This window comes from Engystomops pustulosus, chromosome 8 (assembly GCF_040894005.1).
Source record: "Engystomops pustulosus chromosome 8, aEngPut4.maternal, whole genome shotgun sequence".
Lineage (NCBI taxonomy): Eukaryota > Metazoa > Chordata > Amphibia > Anura > Leptodactylidae > Engystomops > Engystomops pustulosus.
Genome location: NC_092418.1, coordinates 112,064,188 through 112,083,437, shown reverse-complemented (window position 1 = coordinate 112,083,437; position 19,250 = coordinate 112,064,188). Strand labels below are relative to the sequence as shown.

Sequence of the window (19,250 nt, the reverse complement as noted above, 5' to 3'; positions counted from 1 at the left end):
GAAGGCTTGGGTCATGGGCCTCCTAGAAGGTTTGGGTCCTGGGACACCTAGAAGGCTTGGGTCCTGGGCCTCCTAGAAGGCTTGGGTCCTGGGCCTCCTAGAAGGCTTGGGTCCTGGGCCTCCTAGCAGATTTGGGTCCTGGGCCACACAGAAGGCTTGGGTCCTGGCCTCCTAGAAGGTTTGGGTCCTGGGTCAGCTAGAAAGTTTGGGCCCCAGACTACCTCCCAAATAACCCAAATTATAATCCACTACTGCTGAGCCTGCTGGGCCAGGACGAGGAGTTCTTTTGAGGGACAGATCCCTGGAACACTTTTTGACCATGGAAGGTGATTGTGGTGGTTGGATCTCGAGCTACTGTAGGCGGCCTGAGTAAAGGAGGACAAACGCCAGGAATGTGGGAATATCCCTGGAATATAGGAAAGTTTCGGAAATTCATATTATGGGTTAACCTGCATTTCTCTTAGATGTTCTATGTTAATGCTCCTGATATTCTCCTCCGTGGCAGGTGGAAAGCTCTGTCCTTCAAACCAAGCCTTGTATGAGTATCGATTGTGCAACCACCATCCCTGCTCGACATTTTACTGGGAGGCATCACCATGGGAACCGTGCACGGCCGACGTAAAGATAAGACCGCCGAACGCCACGGTCACCTGGAAGAGCGAAGCGGCATGTGCCCTGGGGGTCCAAACCCGGAGAGTCCAGTGCATGAAGAGCCCCGGAGGACAAGTCACCGACAAAAGGTCATCTCACTAAATGTTAATGTGATGCAGGAGAACAAAAGCTTCCCCTGCTCCGGTGCCGGGGGAGCAGAGGGAATATCATCATCGTATGTGGAGGCAGCCACACAGGACATGATATGAGAGGATTATTATACATGGCATAGAATCAGCTTCCCAGGGCTGCAATACCAAGCACAGCCACTATACAATGTATGGCGCTGTGCTCGGGAAGCAGTGAAGATACAGCTGAACAGTGTCAGACTCTGATAATCATTATCTATTCCAGTAGATAGAAATGAGATAGATAGATAGATAGATAGATAGATAGATAGATAGATAGATAGATATGGGATAGATAGATAGATAGATAGATAGATAGATAGATAGATATGGGATAGATAGATATGAGATAGATAGATAGATATGGGATAGATAGATATGAGATAGATAGATAGATAGATGATAGATAGATAGATAGATAGGAGATAGATAGATAGGAGATAGATAGATAGATAGATAGATAGATAGATAGATAGGAGATAGATAGATAGATAGATAGATAGATAGATAGATAGATAGACAGATAGGAGATAGATAGATATGGGATAGATATGAGATAGATAGATAGATAGATAGATAGATAGATAGATAGATAGGAGATAGATAGGAGATAGATAGATAGATAGACAGATAGGAGATAGATAGATATGGGATAGATATGAGATAGATAGATAGATAGATAGGAGATAGATAGATAGATAGATAGATAGATATGAGATAGATAGATATGAGATAGATAGATAGATAGATATGAGATAGATAGATAGATAGATAGATAGATATGAGATAGATAGATAGATATGAGATAGATAGATAGATATGAGATAGATAGATAGATAGATAGACAGACAGATAAATGTGGCTCCAGTGTTATCAAATATCTGTATAAGGAATAGGCAACAAATGATATTATACAAAATTCTAAGATACTTTTAGGAATGTTAAAAAATATGTATATACTAAAAATGCTACTCATATCAGGAGACTTCAAGGTGAGAAGTTTTCTAAATACATTGAGATTTTACATATTTTTAATCTATTATTTCCAGATGCCCAGAATCAACTAAACCGGAAACAGTCCGGTCCTGTCCTCTGCCCTGCGCTAAGGATTGTGCGGTAACACTGTTTAGTGAGTGGACTCCATGTCCCAAAACATGTCAGCCAGGTGAGTGTCATATGTGACTGCACATCAGACATGATACAGCTTATACAGTAAATAGGGTTATACTCTTGTACATAGGGGGCAGTATTATAGTAGTTATACTCTTGTACATAGGGGGCAGTATTATAGTAGTTATATTCTTGTACATAGGGGGCAGTATTATAGTAGTTATATTCTTGTACATAGGAGCAGTATTATAGTAGTTATACTCTTGTACATAGGGGGCAGTATTATAGTAGTTATACTCTTGTACATAGGGGGCAGTATTATAGTAGTTATATTCTTGTACATAGGGGGCAGTATTATAGTAGTTATATTCCTGTACATAGGGGGCAGTATTATAGTAGTTATATTCTTGTACATAGGGGGCAGTATTATAGTAGTTATATTCTTGTACATAGGAGCAGTATTATAGTAGTTATACTCTTGTACATAGGGGGCAGTATTATAGTAGTTATACTCTTGTACATAGGGGGCAGTATTATAGTAGTTATATTCTTGTACATAGGGGGCAGTATTATAGTAGTTATATTCCTGTACATAGGGGGCAGTATTATAGTAGTTATATTCTTGTACATAGGGGGCAGTATTATAGTAGTTATATTCTTGTACATAGGGGGCAGTATTATAATAGTTATATTCTTGTACATAGGAGCAGTATTATAGTAGTTATACTCTTGTACATAGGGGGCAGTATTATAGTAGTTATACTCTTGTACATAGGGGGCAGTATTATAGTAGTTATATTCTTGTACATAGGGGGCAGTATTATAGTAGTTATATTCCTGTACATAGGGGGCAGTATTATAGTAGTTATATTCTTGTACATAGGAGCAGTATTATAGTAGTTATATTCTTGTACATAGGGGGCGGTATTATAGTAGTTATATTCTTGTACATAGGGGCAGTATTATAGTAGATATATTCTTGTACATAGGGGGCAGTATTATAGTAGTTATATTCTTGTACATAGGGGGCAGTATTATAGTAGTTATATTCTTGTACATAGGGGGCAGTATTATAGTAGTTATATTCCTGTACATAGGGGGCAGTATTATAGTAGTTATATTCCTGTACATAGGGGGCAGTATTATAGTAGTTATATTCTTGTACATAGGGGGCAGTATTATAGTAGTTATATTCCTGTACATAGGGGGCAGTATTATAGTAGTTATATTCCTGTACATAGGGGGCAGTATTATAGTAGTTATATTCCTGTACATAGGGGGCAGTATTATAGTAGTTATATTCTTGTACATAGGGGGCAGTATTATAGTAGTTATATTCTTGTACATAGGGGGCAGTATTATAGTAGTTATATTCTTGTACATAGAGGGCAGTATTATAGTAGTTATATTCCTGTACATAGGGGCCAGTATTATAGTAGTTATATTCTTGTACATAGGGGGCAGTATTATAGTAGTTATATTCCCGTACACAGGGGGCAGTATTATAGTAGTTATATTCCTGTACATAGGGGCCAGTATTACAGTAGTTATATTCTTGTACATAGGGGACAGTATTATAGCAGTTATATTCCTGTACATAGGGGGCAGTATTATAGTAGTTATATTCTTGTACATAGGGGGCAGTATTATAGTAGTTATACTCTTGTATATAGGGGGCAGTATTATAGTAGTTATATTCTTGTACATAGGGGGCAGTATTATAGTAGTTATATTCCTGTACATAGGGGGCAGTATTATAGTAGTTATATTCTTGTACATAGGGGGCAGTATTATAGTAGTTATATTCTTGTACATAGGGGGCAGTATTATAATAGTTATATTCTTGTACATAGGAGCAGTATTATAGTAGTTATACTCTTGTACATAGGGGGCAGTATTATAGTAGTTATATTCCTGTACATAGGGGGCAGTATTATAGTAGTTATATTCCTGTACATAGGGGGCAGTATTATAGTAGTTATATTCTTGCACATAGGGGGCAGTATTATAGTAGTTATATTCTTGCACATAGGGGGCAGTATTATAGTAGTTATATTCTTGTAAATATGGGGCAGTATTATAGTAGTTATATTCCTGTACATAGGGAGCAGTATTACAGTAGTTATATCCCTGTACATAGGGGACAGTATTATAGTAGTTATATCCCTGTACATAGGGGACAGTATTATAGCAGTTATATTCCTGTACATAGGGGGCAGTATTATAGTAGTTATATCCTTGTACATAGGGGGCAGTATTATAGTAGTTATATTATTGTACATAGGGGGCAGTATTATAGTAGTTATATTCTTGTACATAGGGGCAGTATTATAGTAGTTATATTCCTGTACATAGGGGGCAGTATTATAGTAGTTATATTCCTGTACATAGGGGGCAGTATTATAGTAGTTATATTCTTGTACATAGGGGACAGTATTATAGTAGTTATATTCTTGTACATAGCGGGCAGTATTATAGTAGTTATATTCCTGTACATAGGGGGCAGTATTATAGTAGTTATATTCTTGTACATAGGGGGCAGTACTATAGTAGTTATTCCTGTACATAGGGAGCAGTATTATAGTAGTTGTATTCTTGTACATAGGGAGCAGTATTATAGCAGTTATATTCTTGTACATAGGGGGCAGTATTATAGTAGTTATATTCCTGTACATAGGGGGCAGTATTATAGTAGTTATATTCTTGTGCATAGGGGGCAGTATTATAGTAGTTATATTCTTGTACATAGGGGGCAGTATTATAGTAGTTATATTCTTGTACATAGGGGGCAGTATTATAGTAGTTATATTCCTGTACATAGGGGGCAGTATTATAGTAGTTATATTCCTGTACATAGGGGGCAGTATTATAGTAGTTATATTCTTGTACATAGGGGGCAGTATTATAGTAGTTATATTCCTGTACATAGGGGGCAGTATTATAGTAGTTATATTCCTGTACATAGGGGGCAGTATTATAGTAGTTATATTCCTGTACATAGGGGGCAGTATTATAGTAGTTATATTCTTGTACATAGGGGGCAGTATTATAGTAGTTATATTCTTGTACATAGGGGGCAGTATTATAGTAGTTATATTCTTGTACATAGAGGGCAGTATTATAGTAGTTATATTCCTGTACATAGGGGCCAGTATTATAGTAGTTATATTCTTGTACATAGGGGGCAGTATTATAGTAGTTATATTCCCGTACACAGGGGGCAGTATTATAGTAGTTATATTCCTGTACATAGGGGCCAGTATTACAGTAGTTATATTCTTGTACATAGGGGACAGTATTATAGCAGTTATATTCCTGTACATAGGGGGCAGTATTATAGTAGTTATATTCTTGTACATAGGGGGCAGTATTATAGTAGTTATACTCTTGTATATAGGGGGCAGTATTATAGTAGTTATATTCTTGTACATAGGGGGCAGTATTATAGTAGTTATATTCCTGTACATAGGGGGCAGTATTATAGTAGTTATATTCTTGTACATAGGGGGCAGTATTATAGTAGTTATATTCTTGTACATAGGGGGCAGTATTATAATAGTTATATTCTTGTACATAGGAGCAGTATTATAGTAGTTATACTCTTGTACATAGGGGGCAGTATTATAGTAGTTATATTCCTGTACATAGGGGGCAGTATTATAGTAGTTATATTCTTGCACATAGGGGGCAGTATTATAGTAGTTATATTCTTGCACATAGGGGGCAGTATTATAGTAGTTATATTCTTGTAAATATGGGGCAGTATTATAGTAGTTATATTCCTGTACATAGGGAGCAGTATTATAGTAGTTATATCCCTGTACATAGGGGACAGTATTATAGTAGTTATATCCCTGTACATAGGGGACAGTATTATAGCAGTTATATTCCTGTACATAGGGGGCAGTATTATAGTAGTTATATCCTTGTACATAGGGGGCAGTATTATAGTAGTTATATTATTGTACATAGGGGGCAGTATTATACTAGTTATATTCTTGTACATAGGGGCAGTATTATAGTAGTTATATTCCTGTACATAGGGGGCAGTATTATAGTAGTTATATTCCTGTACATAGGGGGCAGTATTATAGTAGTTATATTCTTGTACATAGGGGACAATATTATAGTAGTTATATTCTTGTACATAGCGGGCAGTATTATAGTAGTTATATTCCTGTACATAGGGGGCAGTATTATAGTAGTTATATTCTTGTACATAGGGGGCAGTACTATAGTAGTTATTCCTGTACATAGGGAGCAGTATTATAGTAGTTGTATTCTTGTACATAGGGAGCAGTATTATAGCAGTTATATTCTTGTACATAGGGGGCAGTATTATAGTAGTTATATTCCTGTACATAGGGGGCAGTATTATAGTAGTTATATTCTTGTGCATAGGGGGCAGTATTATAGTAGTTATATTCCTGTACATAGGGGGCAGTATTATAGTAGTTATATTCTTGTACATAGGGGGCAGTATTATTGTAGTTATATTCCTGTACATAGGGGGCAGTATTATAGTAGTTATATTCTTGTACATAGGGGACTGTATTATAGTAGTTATATTCTTGTACATAGGGGGCAGTATTATAGAAGTTATATTCTTTTACATAGGGGGCAGTATTATAGTAGTTATATTCTTGTACATAGGGGGCAGTATTATAGTAGTTATATTCTTGTACATAGGGGACTGTATTATAGTAGTTATATTCTTGTACATAGGGGGCAGTATTATAGAAGTTATATTCTTTTACATAGGGGGCAGTATTATAGTAGTTATATTCCTGTACATAGGGGGCAGTATTATATTTGTTATATTCTTGTACATAGGGGGCAGTATTATAGTAGTTATATTCCTGTACATAGGGGGCAGTATTATAGTAGTTATATTCTTGTACATAGGGGGCAGTATTATAGTAGTTATATTCTTGTACATAGGGGGCAGTATTATAGAAGTTATATTCTTTTACATAGGGGGCAGTATTATAGTAGTTATATTCTTGTACATAGGGGGCAGTATTATAGTAGTTATATTCCTGTACATAGGGGGCAGTATTATAGTAGTTATATTCCTGTACATAGGGGGCAGTATTATAGTAGTTATATTCTTGTACATAGGGGACTGTATTATAGTAGTTATATTCTTGTACATAGGGGGCAGTATTATAGAAGTTATATTCTTTTACATAGGGGGCAGTATTATAGTAGTTATATTCCTGTACATAGGGGGCAGTATTATAGTAGTTATATTCTTGTACATAGGGGGCAGTATTATAGTAGTTATATTCTTTTACATAGGGGGCAGTATTATAGTAGTTATATTCTTGTACATAGGGGGCAGTATTATAGTAGTTATATTCTTGTACATAGGGAGCAGTATTATAGTAGTTATATTCTTGTACATAGGGGGCAGTATTATAGTAGTTATTTTCCTGTACATAGGTGGCAGTATTATAGTAGTTATATTCTTGTACATAGGGGCAGTATTATAATAGTTATATTCTTGTACATAGGGGGAAGTATTATAGTAGTTATATTCCTGTACATAGGGGGCAGTATTATAGTAGTTATATTCCTGTACATAGGGGGCAGTATTATAGTAGTTATATTCTTGTACATAGGGGACTGTATTATAGTAGTTATATTCTTGTACATAGGGGGCAGTATTATAGAAGTTATATTCTTTTACATAGGGGGCAGTATTATAGTAGTTATATTCCTGTACATAGGGGGCAGTATTATAGTAGTTATATTCTTGTACATAGGGGGCAGTATTATAGTAGTTATATTCTTTTACATAGGGGGCAGTATTATAGTAGTTATATTCTTGTACATAGGGGGCAGTATTATAGTAGTTATATTCTTGTACATAGGGAGCAGTATTATAGTAGTTATATTCTTGTACATAGGGGGCAGTATTATAGTAGTTATTTTCCTGTACATAGGTGGCAGTATTATAGTAGTTATATTCTTGTACATAGGGGGCAGTATTATAGTAGTTCTAAAATGTACAAAAAGTGATAAACAGCTCACCCAACGGGAATCCAACTTAGCCATTAAAACGACAATGTGCACGGAGTCCAAGGTCCGGAGTCCAAGAGCTTTTTTATTATAGTATTATAGTAACCGTGTTTTTTGAACAATTGCTTATAGTCCTGTAGAAGGGCCAGAGATTTCCTCCTACCATAATTATGCTGAGAACAGTTGCTCTGCCCTCTCCTCTCGTCAGGTTATACAATGCACATTACTTGGCAGGTGGTAGCATTGAGCACAGCAGAAGCTTCTCCCCGGAGTGTGATGGGAGTGTATTCAGAATAATAATAGGTGTTTGGGCTATTTGCAATAAATGTCTGCAGTTTGGTGTATAAGAGGAATAATCGGAGCGCTGATGCTTAATGTAAAGCGAGTTTGTGTGTATGTGTAGTCACTAGAGCCCACACATAAATGAATAGTGAGTGGAGCGTTCTGAACGTGCAGTGAACCTGACGGAAACGCCGTGTCCCCGGGCTGCACCGCCTGAGCACCTGAAGAACTAATGAAAGGAATCACCATGCGACGCGCTCCGCGAATGGAATCTGCAGCATCTGTGCCGCCATTATCTGCGCCTCCAAATACCTGCACAATTATAGAAAGAAATGACATAATGTTCACGGGAAAGCACGGCGCCTCTGTGCAGGATGGAAGCATCTGTGCACAATGTGTAGAGTATAAGAGGGAAGACATAACCCTTTAAAGGCTCTCTCCGTAGTTCTGTAGTGTTGTAGATACAGTAGACAATGACCCCTCCATAAAGACTCACCGGGAGGAATTTTGAGAAATGGGAAACACAATGGAGAAGGATTTGGGAGTATTTATTACTTATTATTTTTAAGACTTTTTTTATATTGGAAATAATTGATCAGTCCAGGACTACAAGTAGCTCCTATAATTAGGAAAGTGCAGCACTAAGAGGTTTTTGTACAATTATTGAGGTTCTTGTTCACACTGGGGTTCAGGTTACCGGCTCTGGTTAGATACCGGCTTAGATATAGGTTCCAGTTCAGACTGGGGTTCAGGGTACCAGCTTATGCTGGATACTGGCTCAGATACAGGTTCAAGTAAAATACAAACAGACAGTAGTGATACAGGTCACAGCAATAGTGTAGAAATAGAATAACCAGCCCTGAATGAACTGAGCTCTGGGAATTTATTCAACCCCTGGATAACCACCCCAGCAGATGACTGGCTAACCCCTGTAACATCCAACCCACAGCTGAGTTTAACACAGAGCCATTCTTTTCAGGGAATCAGATACTACAAAGAGGCTCTCAAGCAGCTCCCCCCAAAGCAGCCCTGGGTGTGGCTCACCAGCTCTGAAATCAGCTGCCAGTGTCCATTCAGAGGAGCCCGACACCACATCTGTCTTTTTCTTTTCCATTATATTGTCCATTTCCAAACAGCAGCATTACAATAACATATTCATATCCAAAATGGAAAATAAAGTTTAGTGTAAGTAAATGAAAGTCATTTTAAGTTAAAATTAAAAAAAATCTTATACCTGAATTGTACACTATTTGGTGGGTCTACTACGGAGAAGGATAGAAAAGTTACTCTAAATAATAAATGATATTTTATCCATTATCCAGCTATAAAGCTTCCTTGGGGCTGGATTTCCCTGCCAGTGATTGGGATTACCTAGGAATGTGTGTATTGTGCCTGTCCTGGATTGGAGTTGCCTTCTGCTCTGTTTTCTGACCTTTTTTGACTTCCGGTTTAGCATTACGTTACCATCTGGTTTTGACCTCAGTTTGTACTCCTGACTAGTTTTTCTCCAACATTTCGTCTCAGCTTGACCAGACATGAGGTTATATTTGTTGCTGCATCAGATTTAGTAAAACCATCCTCTGTGTAACCAGTTGACCAATAGTGCTTGATGTTCACCTAACTGCTACACACAAATAGTAACTGCTACCTTCCTTCTGCGAGGGTCTGGGGGACACAAGTGGTTCCTGTAATACTGTTCTTCATCTTCCCTTTCAGGATGAGTGAACAGGACACCTGAGGTCTAGGTATAATATCAGCAGAGGAGCAGGTGTAGAAAGAAGAATGGATCTGTTTGTGCATTACTAAAGACATGATGAGACCTCAGCAGTCCATGTAGAATGATGCCATGCTGTCCTAAGCTAAAATTGGATCTAAGCAAACCGCATCGCCCGTTATATAGAGGCGTCCAACTATACCTTAACTTGAATCCAATTTAGATCTAAAATATATCAAGAAACCAATTCATAAGACATTATAATAAGGTGTCAAAAGCATTGACAAGCTGCAATACACAACACGACCACTGGGTGGCCGCATGTATAGTAGAAACATCTAACAGAACACTTTGCGACGGTGCTGCAAAACGATATTTTCTCTAGAAGCTGCTCATCTCTACAAGCAATTATGTATATATTTTTTTTATGTATCATATAATATTATACACTACATAATATTATTCAAATATTTCAAGTCACATGATGCTGTCATACAGTAATGTGATTATGGTTCAGTTTAATTCTCTCATGTTTCTTTTCATTTTAGGGACTAATTCCGTGGTCAAGCAATCTCGATACAGGATAATGTTACAAGACGCTGTGAATGGGGGTCAGCAGTGCCCGGACACCCTATATGAGGAGAGAGAGTGTGAGGATGTCCCCGTCTGTCTCATGTACAGGTAAAGTTTGTTCTTGCTCAGCCTTTTACTATATGACTCGATATAGACGCTGTATACACTATGCAATACTATAGCGATCCCTTAAAGCAAATGTTCACACCATATTGTTTCAAGATCCAACTTTCTGAAATGAGGGATTTTAAAATATAAGTTAAAATATAGAGTTTGGGATATACTCGCCGTATAAGACTACCCTTCTTCCTACACACACATGGTAATTTCAATATGGTAATTTTATGTAAATAAGACCTTCTGTACAAAATAGAAATTTTCATTTCGCCATATTCTGACGCTAATAACTTTTTCATAGTTAGGTGAACAGAGCTGTGTAAGGTGTCATTTTTTGCGAGATGAGATGATGTTTTTTCTTTGATGTGCCTCCACATCATCCCCCAGAGTGCCCGCACATCAGTCCCCACATCATCCCCCAGAGTGCCCCCACATTAGTTCCCACATCCCCAGAGTGCCCACACATCAGTTCCCACATCAGCCCCCAGAGTGCCCCCACATTTGTTCCCACATCCCCAGAGTGCCCACACATCAGTTCCCACATCAGCCCCCAGGGTGCCCCCACATTAGTTCCCACATCCCCAGAGTGCCCCCACATTAGTTCCCACATCCCCAGAGTGCCTCCACATCAGCCCCCAGAGTGCCCCCACATCAGTCCCCACATCAGGCCCCAGAGTGCCCCCACATCAGTCCCCACATCAGCCCCCAGAGTGCCCCCACATCAGTCCCCACATCAGCCCACAGAGTGCCCCCACATCAGTCCCCACATCAGCCCCCAGAGTGCCCCCACATCAGCCCCCAGAGTGCCCCCACATCATTTCACACATCAGCCCCCAGAGTGCCCACACATCAGTTCCCACATCAGCCCCCAGGGTGCCCCCACATTAGTTCCCACATCCCCAGAGTGCCCCCACATTAGTTCCCACATCCCCAGAGTGCCCCCACATCAGCCCCCAGAGTGCCCCCACATCAGTCCCCACATCAGCCCCCAGAGTGCCCCCACATCAGTCCCCACATCAGCCCCCAGAGTGCCCCCACATCAGTCCCCACATCAGCCCCCAGAGTGCCCCCACATCAGTCCCCACATCAGCCCCCAGAGTGCCCCCACATCAGTCCCCACATCAGCCCCCAGAGTGCCCCCACATCAGTTCCCACATCAGCCCCCAGAGTGCCCACACATCAGTTCCCACATCAGCCCCCAGAGTGCCCCCACATCAGTCCCCACATCAGCCCCCAGAGTGCCCCCACATCAGTTCCCACATCAGCCCCCAGAGTGCCCCCACATCAGTCCCCACATCAGCCCCCAGAGTGCCCCCACATCAGTCCCCACATCAGCCCCCAGAGTGCCCCCACATCAGTCCCCACATCAGCCCACAGAGTGCCCCCACATCAGTCCCCACATCAGCCCCCAGAGTGCCCCCACATCAGTCCCCACATCAGCCCCCAGAGTGCCCCCACATCATTTCACACATCAGCCCCCAGAGTGCCCACACATCAGTTCCCACATCAGCCCCCAGGGTGCCCCCACATTAGTTCCCACATCCCCAGAGTGCCCCCACATTAGTTCCCACATCCCCAGAGTGCCCCCACATCAGCCCCCAGAGTGCCCCCACATCAGTCCCCACATCAGCCCCCAGAGTGCCCCCACATCAGTCCCCACATCAGCCCCCAGAGTGCCCCCACATCAGTCCCCACATCAGCCCCCAGAGTGCCCCCACATCAGTCCCCACATCAGCCCCCAGAGTGCCCCCACATCAGTCCCCACATCAGCCCCCAGAGTGCCCCCACATCATTTCACACATCAGCCCCCAGAGTGCCCACACATCAGTTCCCACATCAGCCCCCAGGGTGCCCCCACATTAGTTCCCACATCCCCAGAGTGCCCCCACATTAGTTCCCACATCCCCAGAGTGCCTCCACATCAGCCCCCAGAGTGCCCCCACATCAGTCCCCACATCAGCCCCCAGAGTGCCCCCACATCAGTCCCCACATCAGCCCACAGAGTGCCCCCACATCAGTCCCCACATCAGCCCCCAGAGTGCCCCCACATCAGTCCCCACATCAGCCCCCAGAGTGCCCCCACATCATTTCACACATCAGCCCCCAGAGTGCCCACACATCAGTTCCCACATCAGCCCCCAGGGTGCCCCCACGGTAGTTCCCACATCCCCAGAGTGCCCCCACATTAGTTCCCACATCCCCAGAGTGCCCCCACATCAGCCCCCAGAGTGCCCCCACATCAGTCCCCACATCAGCCCCCAGAGTGCCCCCACATCAGTCCCCACATCAGCCCCCAGAGTGCCCCCACATCAGTCCCCACATCAGCCCCCAGAGTGCCCCCACATCAGTCCCCACATCAGCCCCCAGAGTGCCCCCACATCAGTCCCCACATCAGCCACACAGTGCCCTAAGTGTGCGGTAAGCTGTTTATCTCCCAATGGCGGCATGGCAGCGAAACGTTGCCACACATGTGTGGCTCCATTCCCTCCGTACAACAGGAAAAGATAGAACATGCTGTGTGTGTCGAGTGCGCCGCTGTTTCCTATGGAGGGGCCACCTCCTCCTCCTCCTCTCTCCCCTGCACGGAACCACAGAATTGAAAAACCAAAATGTGTCACAAGATCAAGCAATTACTTGCACCAGGATGAAGAAGGTGAACTCTGGCAGACCTCGGCGCAGCAGCGACACCTGCTGGAACTCAGGCGCACAATCTTAGTGGATTCCATTAGAACCCGAATCCTCGTCGGACAATGCACCACGGGATAGCGACTGGACCAGGTAAGTAAATGAGCCCCATTGTGTCATTAGGGCGCCCCTGTTACTACTATGTGTTGGTGACCCTATGATGCTGCCTATACCATGGTGCCCTCTGCTTCGCGGGTTTGGGTCGGCCTCCTACAGGGCACCAGTACATGGTGATATAGAACTCCCCGTAAATGGCTGATATGTCCCTTTAGGACAAGTGTAACACATGTGCATGTAACAAGTGCGTCCTCCTTAGTGTCAGTTTTACAGTTTCAGTATTTGTTTGAGGGTTTCACAATGAAGGTTAATTAACAAAGCTGAAGCGATGTCGATGATGACACGAGATGATTAACAGAAGCCGATGTTTCCAGATATTGCAGGAAATGAATTCTCCGCAGTATTTAAAAATGAAAGAATTTCGGAGCAGATTTGTGTCAGCCGCGACCCGTGTCACCGGGATATAATTATACGTATGTTGTCTGCGATGTCGGAGTAATTACTGATGATACGTAAAGTAACAGTCTCCATGTATTAGCGACAATACCCCGACCTGCCTCGTCCTGCGCACGTCCGGACGCACGGTTATTTATTCTGATGATCTGAATGAATTAACCTCCAATCAGTTTATTAATAGCGAATGGTTTACGTACATTCATTTATTCAAGCCTCGGCTTATTGCGATGGGAAGAAGAACAATGACATGGTAACCTGCGATATGGAATTCAATAGGGCTTATTTACTAATGCTCCGTGGAAGCATTTTTCCAATATTTTCGGGATTTGCGCCGCTGTGACGGGAATTGTGTCGCACGCGACCGGATTTTGGTGCAATCGCACCGGCTTTTATGTGACGCAAATGGGGGGGGGGGGGCCTGCCATCGGACTGAGAGCTGGATTTAACTTTCAAATTGTGTCGCATCCAATTCACTTACATGAACCACTAAGAAGAAGGTGAACTCCGGGGACCTGAGCGGGGAAGCGACACATGCAGGATATCGGGTGCAGGATCTTAGTGACTCCCCGCATAGCGCATTATACACGGACAATGCACTTCCACGCACCAGGAAGAAGAAGGTGAACTCCGGGGACCTGAGCGGGGAAGCGACATATGCAGGATATCAGGCGCAGGATCTTAGTGACTCCCCGCACAGCGCATTATACACGGACAATGCACTTACATGCACCAGGAAGAAGAAGGTGAACTCCAGGGACCTGAGCGGGGAAGCGACACATGCAGGATATCGGGCGGAGGATCTTAGTGACTCCCCGCACAACGCATTATACACGGACAATGCACTTACATGCCCCAGGAAGAAGAAGGTGAACTCCGGGGACCTGAGTGGGGAAGCGACACATGCAGGATATCAGGCGCAGGATCTTAGTGACTCCCCGCACAGCGCATTATACACGGACAATGCACTTACATGCACCGGGAAGAAGAAGGTGAACTCCAGGGACCTGAGCGGGGAAGCGACACATGCAGGATATCGGGTGCACGATCTTAGTGACTCCCCGCACAGCGCATTATACATGGACAATGCACTTACATGCACCAGGAAGAAGAAGGTGAACTCCGGGGACCTGAGTGGGGAAGCGACACATGCAGGATATCGGGCGCAGGATCTTAGTGACTCCCCGCACAGCGCATTATACACGGACAATGCACTTACATGCACCAGGAAGAAGAAGGTGAACTCCGGGGACCTGAGCAGGGAAGTGACACATGCAGGATATCGGGTGCAGGATCTTAGTGACTCCCCGCACAGCGCATTATACACGGACAATGCACTTACATGCACCAGGAAGAAGAAGGTGAACTCTGGGGACCTGAGCGAGGAAGCGACACATGCAGGATATCGGGCGCAGGATCTTAGTGACTCCCCGCACAGCACATTATACACAGACAGTGCAGTTACATGCACCAGGAAGAAGAAGGTGAACTCCGGGGACCTGAGCGGGGAAGCGACACATGCAGGATATTGGGTGCACGATCTTAGTGAATGGTGGCACAGTGCATTATACACTGACAATGCACTTACATGCACCAGGAAGAAGAAGGTGAACTCCGGGGACCTGAGCGGGGAAGCGACACATGCAGGATATTGGGTGCAGGATCTTAGTGACTCCCCGCACAGCGCATTGTACATGGACAATGCACTTACATGCACCAGGAAGAAGAAGGTGAACTCCGGGGACCTGAGCGGGGAAGCGACACATGCAGGATATTGGGTGCAGGATCTTAGTGACTCCCCGCACAGCGCATTATACATGGACAATGCACTTACATGCACCAGGAAGAAGAAGGTGAACTCCGGGGACCTGAGCGGGGAAGCGACACATGCAGGATATCGGGTGCACGATCTTAGTGAATGGTGGCACAGTGCATTATACACTGACAATGCACTTACATGCACCAGGAAGAAGAAGGTGAACTCCGGGGACCTGAGCGGGGAAGCGACACATGCAGGATATCGGGTGCACGATCTTAGTGACTCCCCGCACAGCACATTATACACGGACAATGTACTTACATGCACCAGGAAGAAGAAGGTGAACTCCGAGGACCTGAGCAGGGAAGTGACACATGCAGGATATTGGGTGCAGGATCTTAGTGACTCCCCGCACAGCGCATTATACACTGACAATGCACTTACATGCACCAGGAAGAAGAAGGTGAACTCCGGGGACCTGAGCGGGGAAACGACACATGCAGGATATCGGGTGACGATCTTAGTGACTCCCCGCACAGCACATTATACACGGACAATGTACTTACATGCACCAGGAAGAAGAAGGTGAACTCCGAGGACCTGAGCAGGGAAGTGACACATGCAGGATATCGGGCGCAGGATCTTAGTGACTCCCCGCACAGCGCATTATACACAGACAATGCACTTACATGCACCAGGAAGAAGAAGGTGAACTCCAGGGACCTGAGCGGGGAAGCGACACATGCAGGATATCGGGGGCAGGATCTTAGTGACTCCCCGCACAGCGCATTATACACGGACAATGCACTTACATGCACCAGGAAGAAGAAGGTGAACTCCGGGGACCTGAGCGGGGAAGCGACACATGCAGGATATCGGGCGCAGGATCTTAGTGACTCCCCGCACAGCACATTATACACGGACAATGCACTTACATGCACCAGGAAGAAGACGGTGAACTCCGGGGACCTGAGCGGGGAAGCGACACATGCAGGATATTGGGTGCAGGATCTTAGTGACTCCCCGCACAGCGCATTATACATGGACAATGCTCTTACATGCACCAGGAAGAAGAAGGTGAACTCCGGGGACCTGAGCGGGGAAGCGACACATGCAGGATATCGGGCGCAGGATCTTAGTGACTCCCCGCACAGCACATTATACACGGACAATGCACTTACATGAACCAGGAAGAAGAAGGTGAACTCCGGGGACCTGAGCGGGGAAGTGACACATGCAGGATATCGGGTGCAGGATCTTAGTGACTCCCCGCACAGCGCATTATACACGGACAATGCACTTACATGAACCAGGAAGAAGAAGGTGAACTCCGGGGACCTGAGCGGGGAAGTGACACATGCAGGATATCGGGTGCAGGATCTTAGTGACTCCCCGCACAGCGCATTATACACGGACAATGCACTTACATGCACCAGGAAGAAGACGGTGAACTCCGGGGACCTGAGTGGGGTGCGACACATGCAGGATATTGGGCGCCTGATCTTAGTGACTCCCCGCACAGCACATTATACACGGACAATGCACTTACATGCACCAGGAAGAAGAAGGTGAACTCCGGGGACCTGAGCGGGGAAGCGACACATGCAGGATATCGGGTGCAGGATCTTAGTGACTCCCCGCACAGCGCATTATACACGGACAATGCACTTACATGCACCAGGAAGAAGAAGGTGAACTCCGGGGACCTGAGCGGGGTGCGACACATGCAGGATATCAGGTGCAGGATCTTAGTGACTCCCCGCACAGCGCATTATACACGGACAATGCACTTACATGAACCAGGAAGAAGAAGGTGAACTCCGGGGACCTGAGCGGGGAAGTGACACATGCAGGATATCGGGTGCAGGATCTTAGTGACTCCCCGCACAGCGCATTATACACGGACAATGCACTTACATGCACCAGGAAGAAGACGGTGAACTCCGGGGACCTGAGCGGGGAAGTGACACATGCAGGATATCGGGTGCACAATCTTAGTGACTCCCCGCACAGCGCATTATACATGGACAATGCACTTACATGCACCAGGAAGAAGACGGTGAACTCCGGGGACCTGAGTGGGGAAGCGACACATGCAGGATATTGGGCGCCTGATCTTAGTGACTCCCCGCACAGCACATTATACACGGCCAATGCACTTACATGCACCAGGAAGAAGAAGGTGAACTCCGGGGACCTGAGCGGGGAGCGACACATGCAGGATATCGGGTGCACGATCTTAGTGAATGGTGGCACAGTGCATTATACACTGACAATGCACTTACATGCACCAGGAAGAAGAAGGTGAACTCCGGGGACCTGAGCAGGGAAGTGACACATGCAGGATATCGGGTGCAGGATCTTAGTGACTCCCCGCACAGCGCATTATACACAGACAGTGCAGTTACATGCACCAGGAAGAAGAAGGTGAACTCCGGGGACCTGAGCGGGGAAGCGACACATGCAGGATATCGGGCGCAGGATCCTAGTGACTCCCCGCACAGCGCATTATACACGGACAATGCACTTACATGAACCAGGAAGAAGAAGGTGAACTCCGGGGACCTGAGCGGGGAAGCGACACATGCAGGATATCGGGTGCAGGATCTTAGTGACTCCCCGCACAGCGCATTATACACGGACAATGCACTTACATGCACCAGGAAGAAGAAGGTGAACTCCGGGGACCTGAGCGGGGTGCGACACATGCAGGATATTGGGCGCCTGATCTTAGTGACTCCCCGCACAGCACATTATACACGGACAATGCACTTACATGCACCAGGAAGAAGAAGGTGAACTCCGGGGACCTGAGCGGGGAGCGACACATGCAGGATATCGGGTGCACGATCTTAGTGAATGGTGGCACAGTGCATTATACACTGACAATGCACTTTCGTGAACTCCGCAGGACCAGGTAAGTAAATGCGCCCCAGTGTGCCTGATTGAAGCCTATAGGGTCCAATGGAGGGAAATCAGTTCACTACAATTGGTCAAATACAGGCAGTCCCCGGGTTACATACAGGATAGGTTATTTTATGTTCTTAAGTTGAATTTGTATGTAAATCAGAACTGTATATTTTAAAATTGTAACTTCAGAACAAAATTTCTTTTTGCCCCAGATTAGATTTTCAAAATTTTTTGCTAAAGGGAAAAAGGATTAACGGTAAAGTGTCAATACAGACGCCTTACAGCTGATCATTGCAATCTGGGACTATAGTAACATCCTGAGAGGTCACCAGAGGTCACAGGGGGCAGAGGGGTTCGTCTTTAACTAGGGGTTGTTAGTCCTTAAGTAGGGGACCGTCTGTAAGAGTAAATTCGATATATTCACTAACCAATGGAGGGAGAGCTGTGGTTGTCCACCCTTAGCTACAAACGTGGCAGTGCATGACCACTGGACACCACTTTTCGTTTTCTTTCACAAGTTCTTCAGAGGTTGTGGTCTCCCGTGTAACAACCGCTAGAGATACAAAGAAGAGTAATGATCACTATTGTTGACGTATAGGTAGATACAACTGTTATTGGGCTTGTTGTCCCCCATTTCAATAACACTGGTCGTCCATGACCTTTATCATCCTTCTCCCTACGGAGGTCAAGTTTGTCCACAGCCCATCCACAACAACCCCCGGTGATAAAAGGTTTGTACCCCTGTACGAAGAAGCCTACATATTCAGTTTCCCAGTATTAGCTATGG

The 19,250-nt window shown here is 44.6% G+C and overlaps 1 protein-coding gene across 1 annotated transcript in view; it reads left to right on the top strand.

Annotated features, from left to right (window-relative positions):
• The window catches only part of THSD7B (thrombospondin type 1 domain containing 7B), a 445,789-nt gene that overhangs the window by 252,831 nt on the left and 173,708 nt on the right, over nt 1-19,250 (top strand). The window contains exons 10-12 of the mRNA XM_072122242.1: nt 506-740; nt 1,829-1,944; nt 10,458-10,590. Coding sequence (XP_071978343.1) covers nt 506-740; nt 1,829-1,944; nt 10,458-10,590 — 484 coding nt within the window. The remainder of the gene's footprint in view (nt 1-505; nt 741-1,828; nt 1,945-10,457; nt 10,591-19,250) is intronic.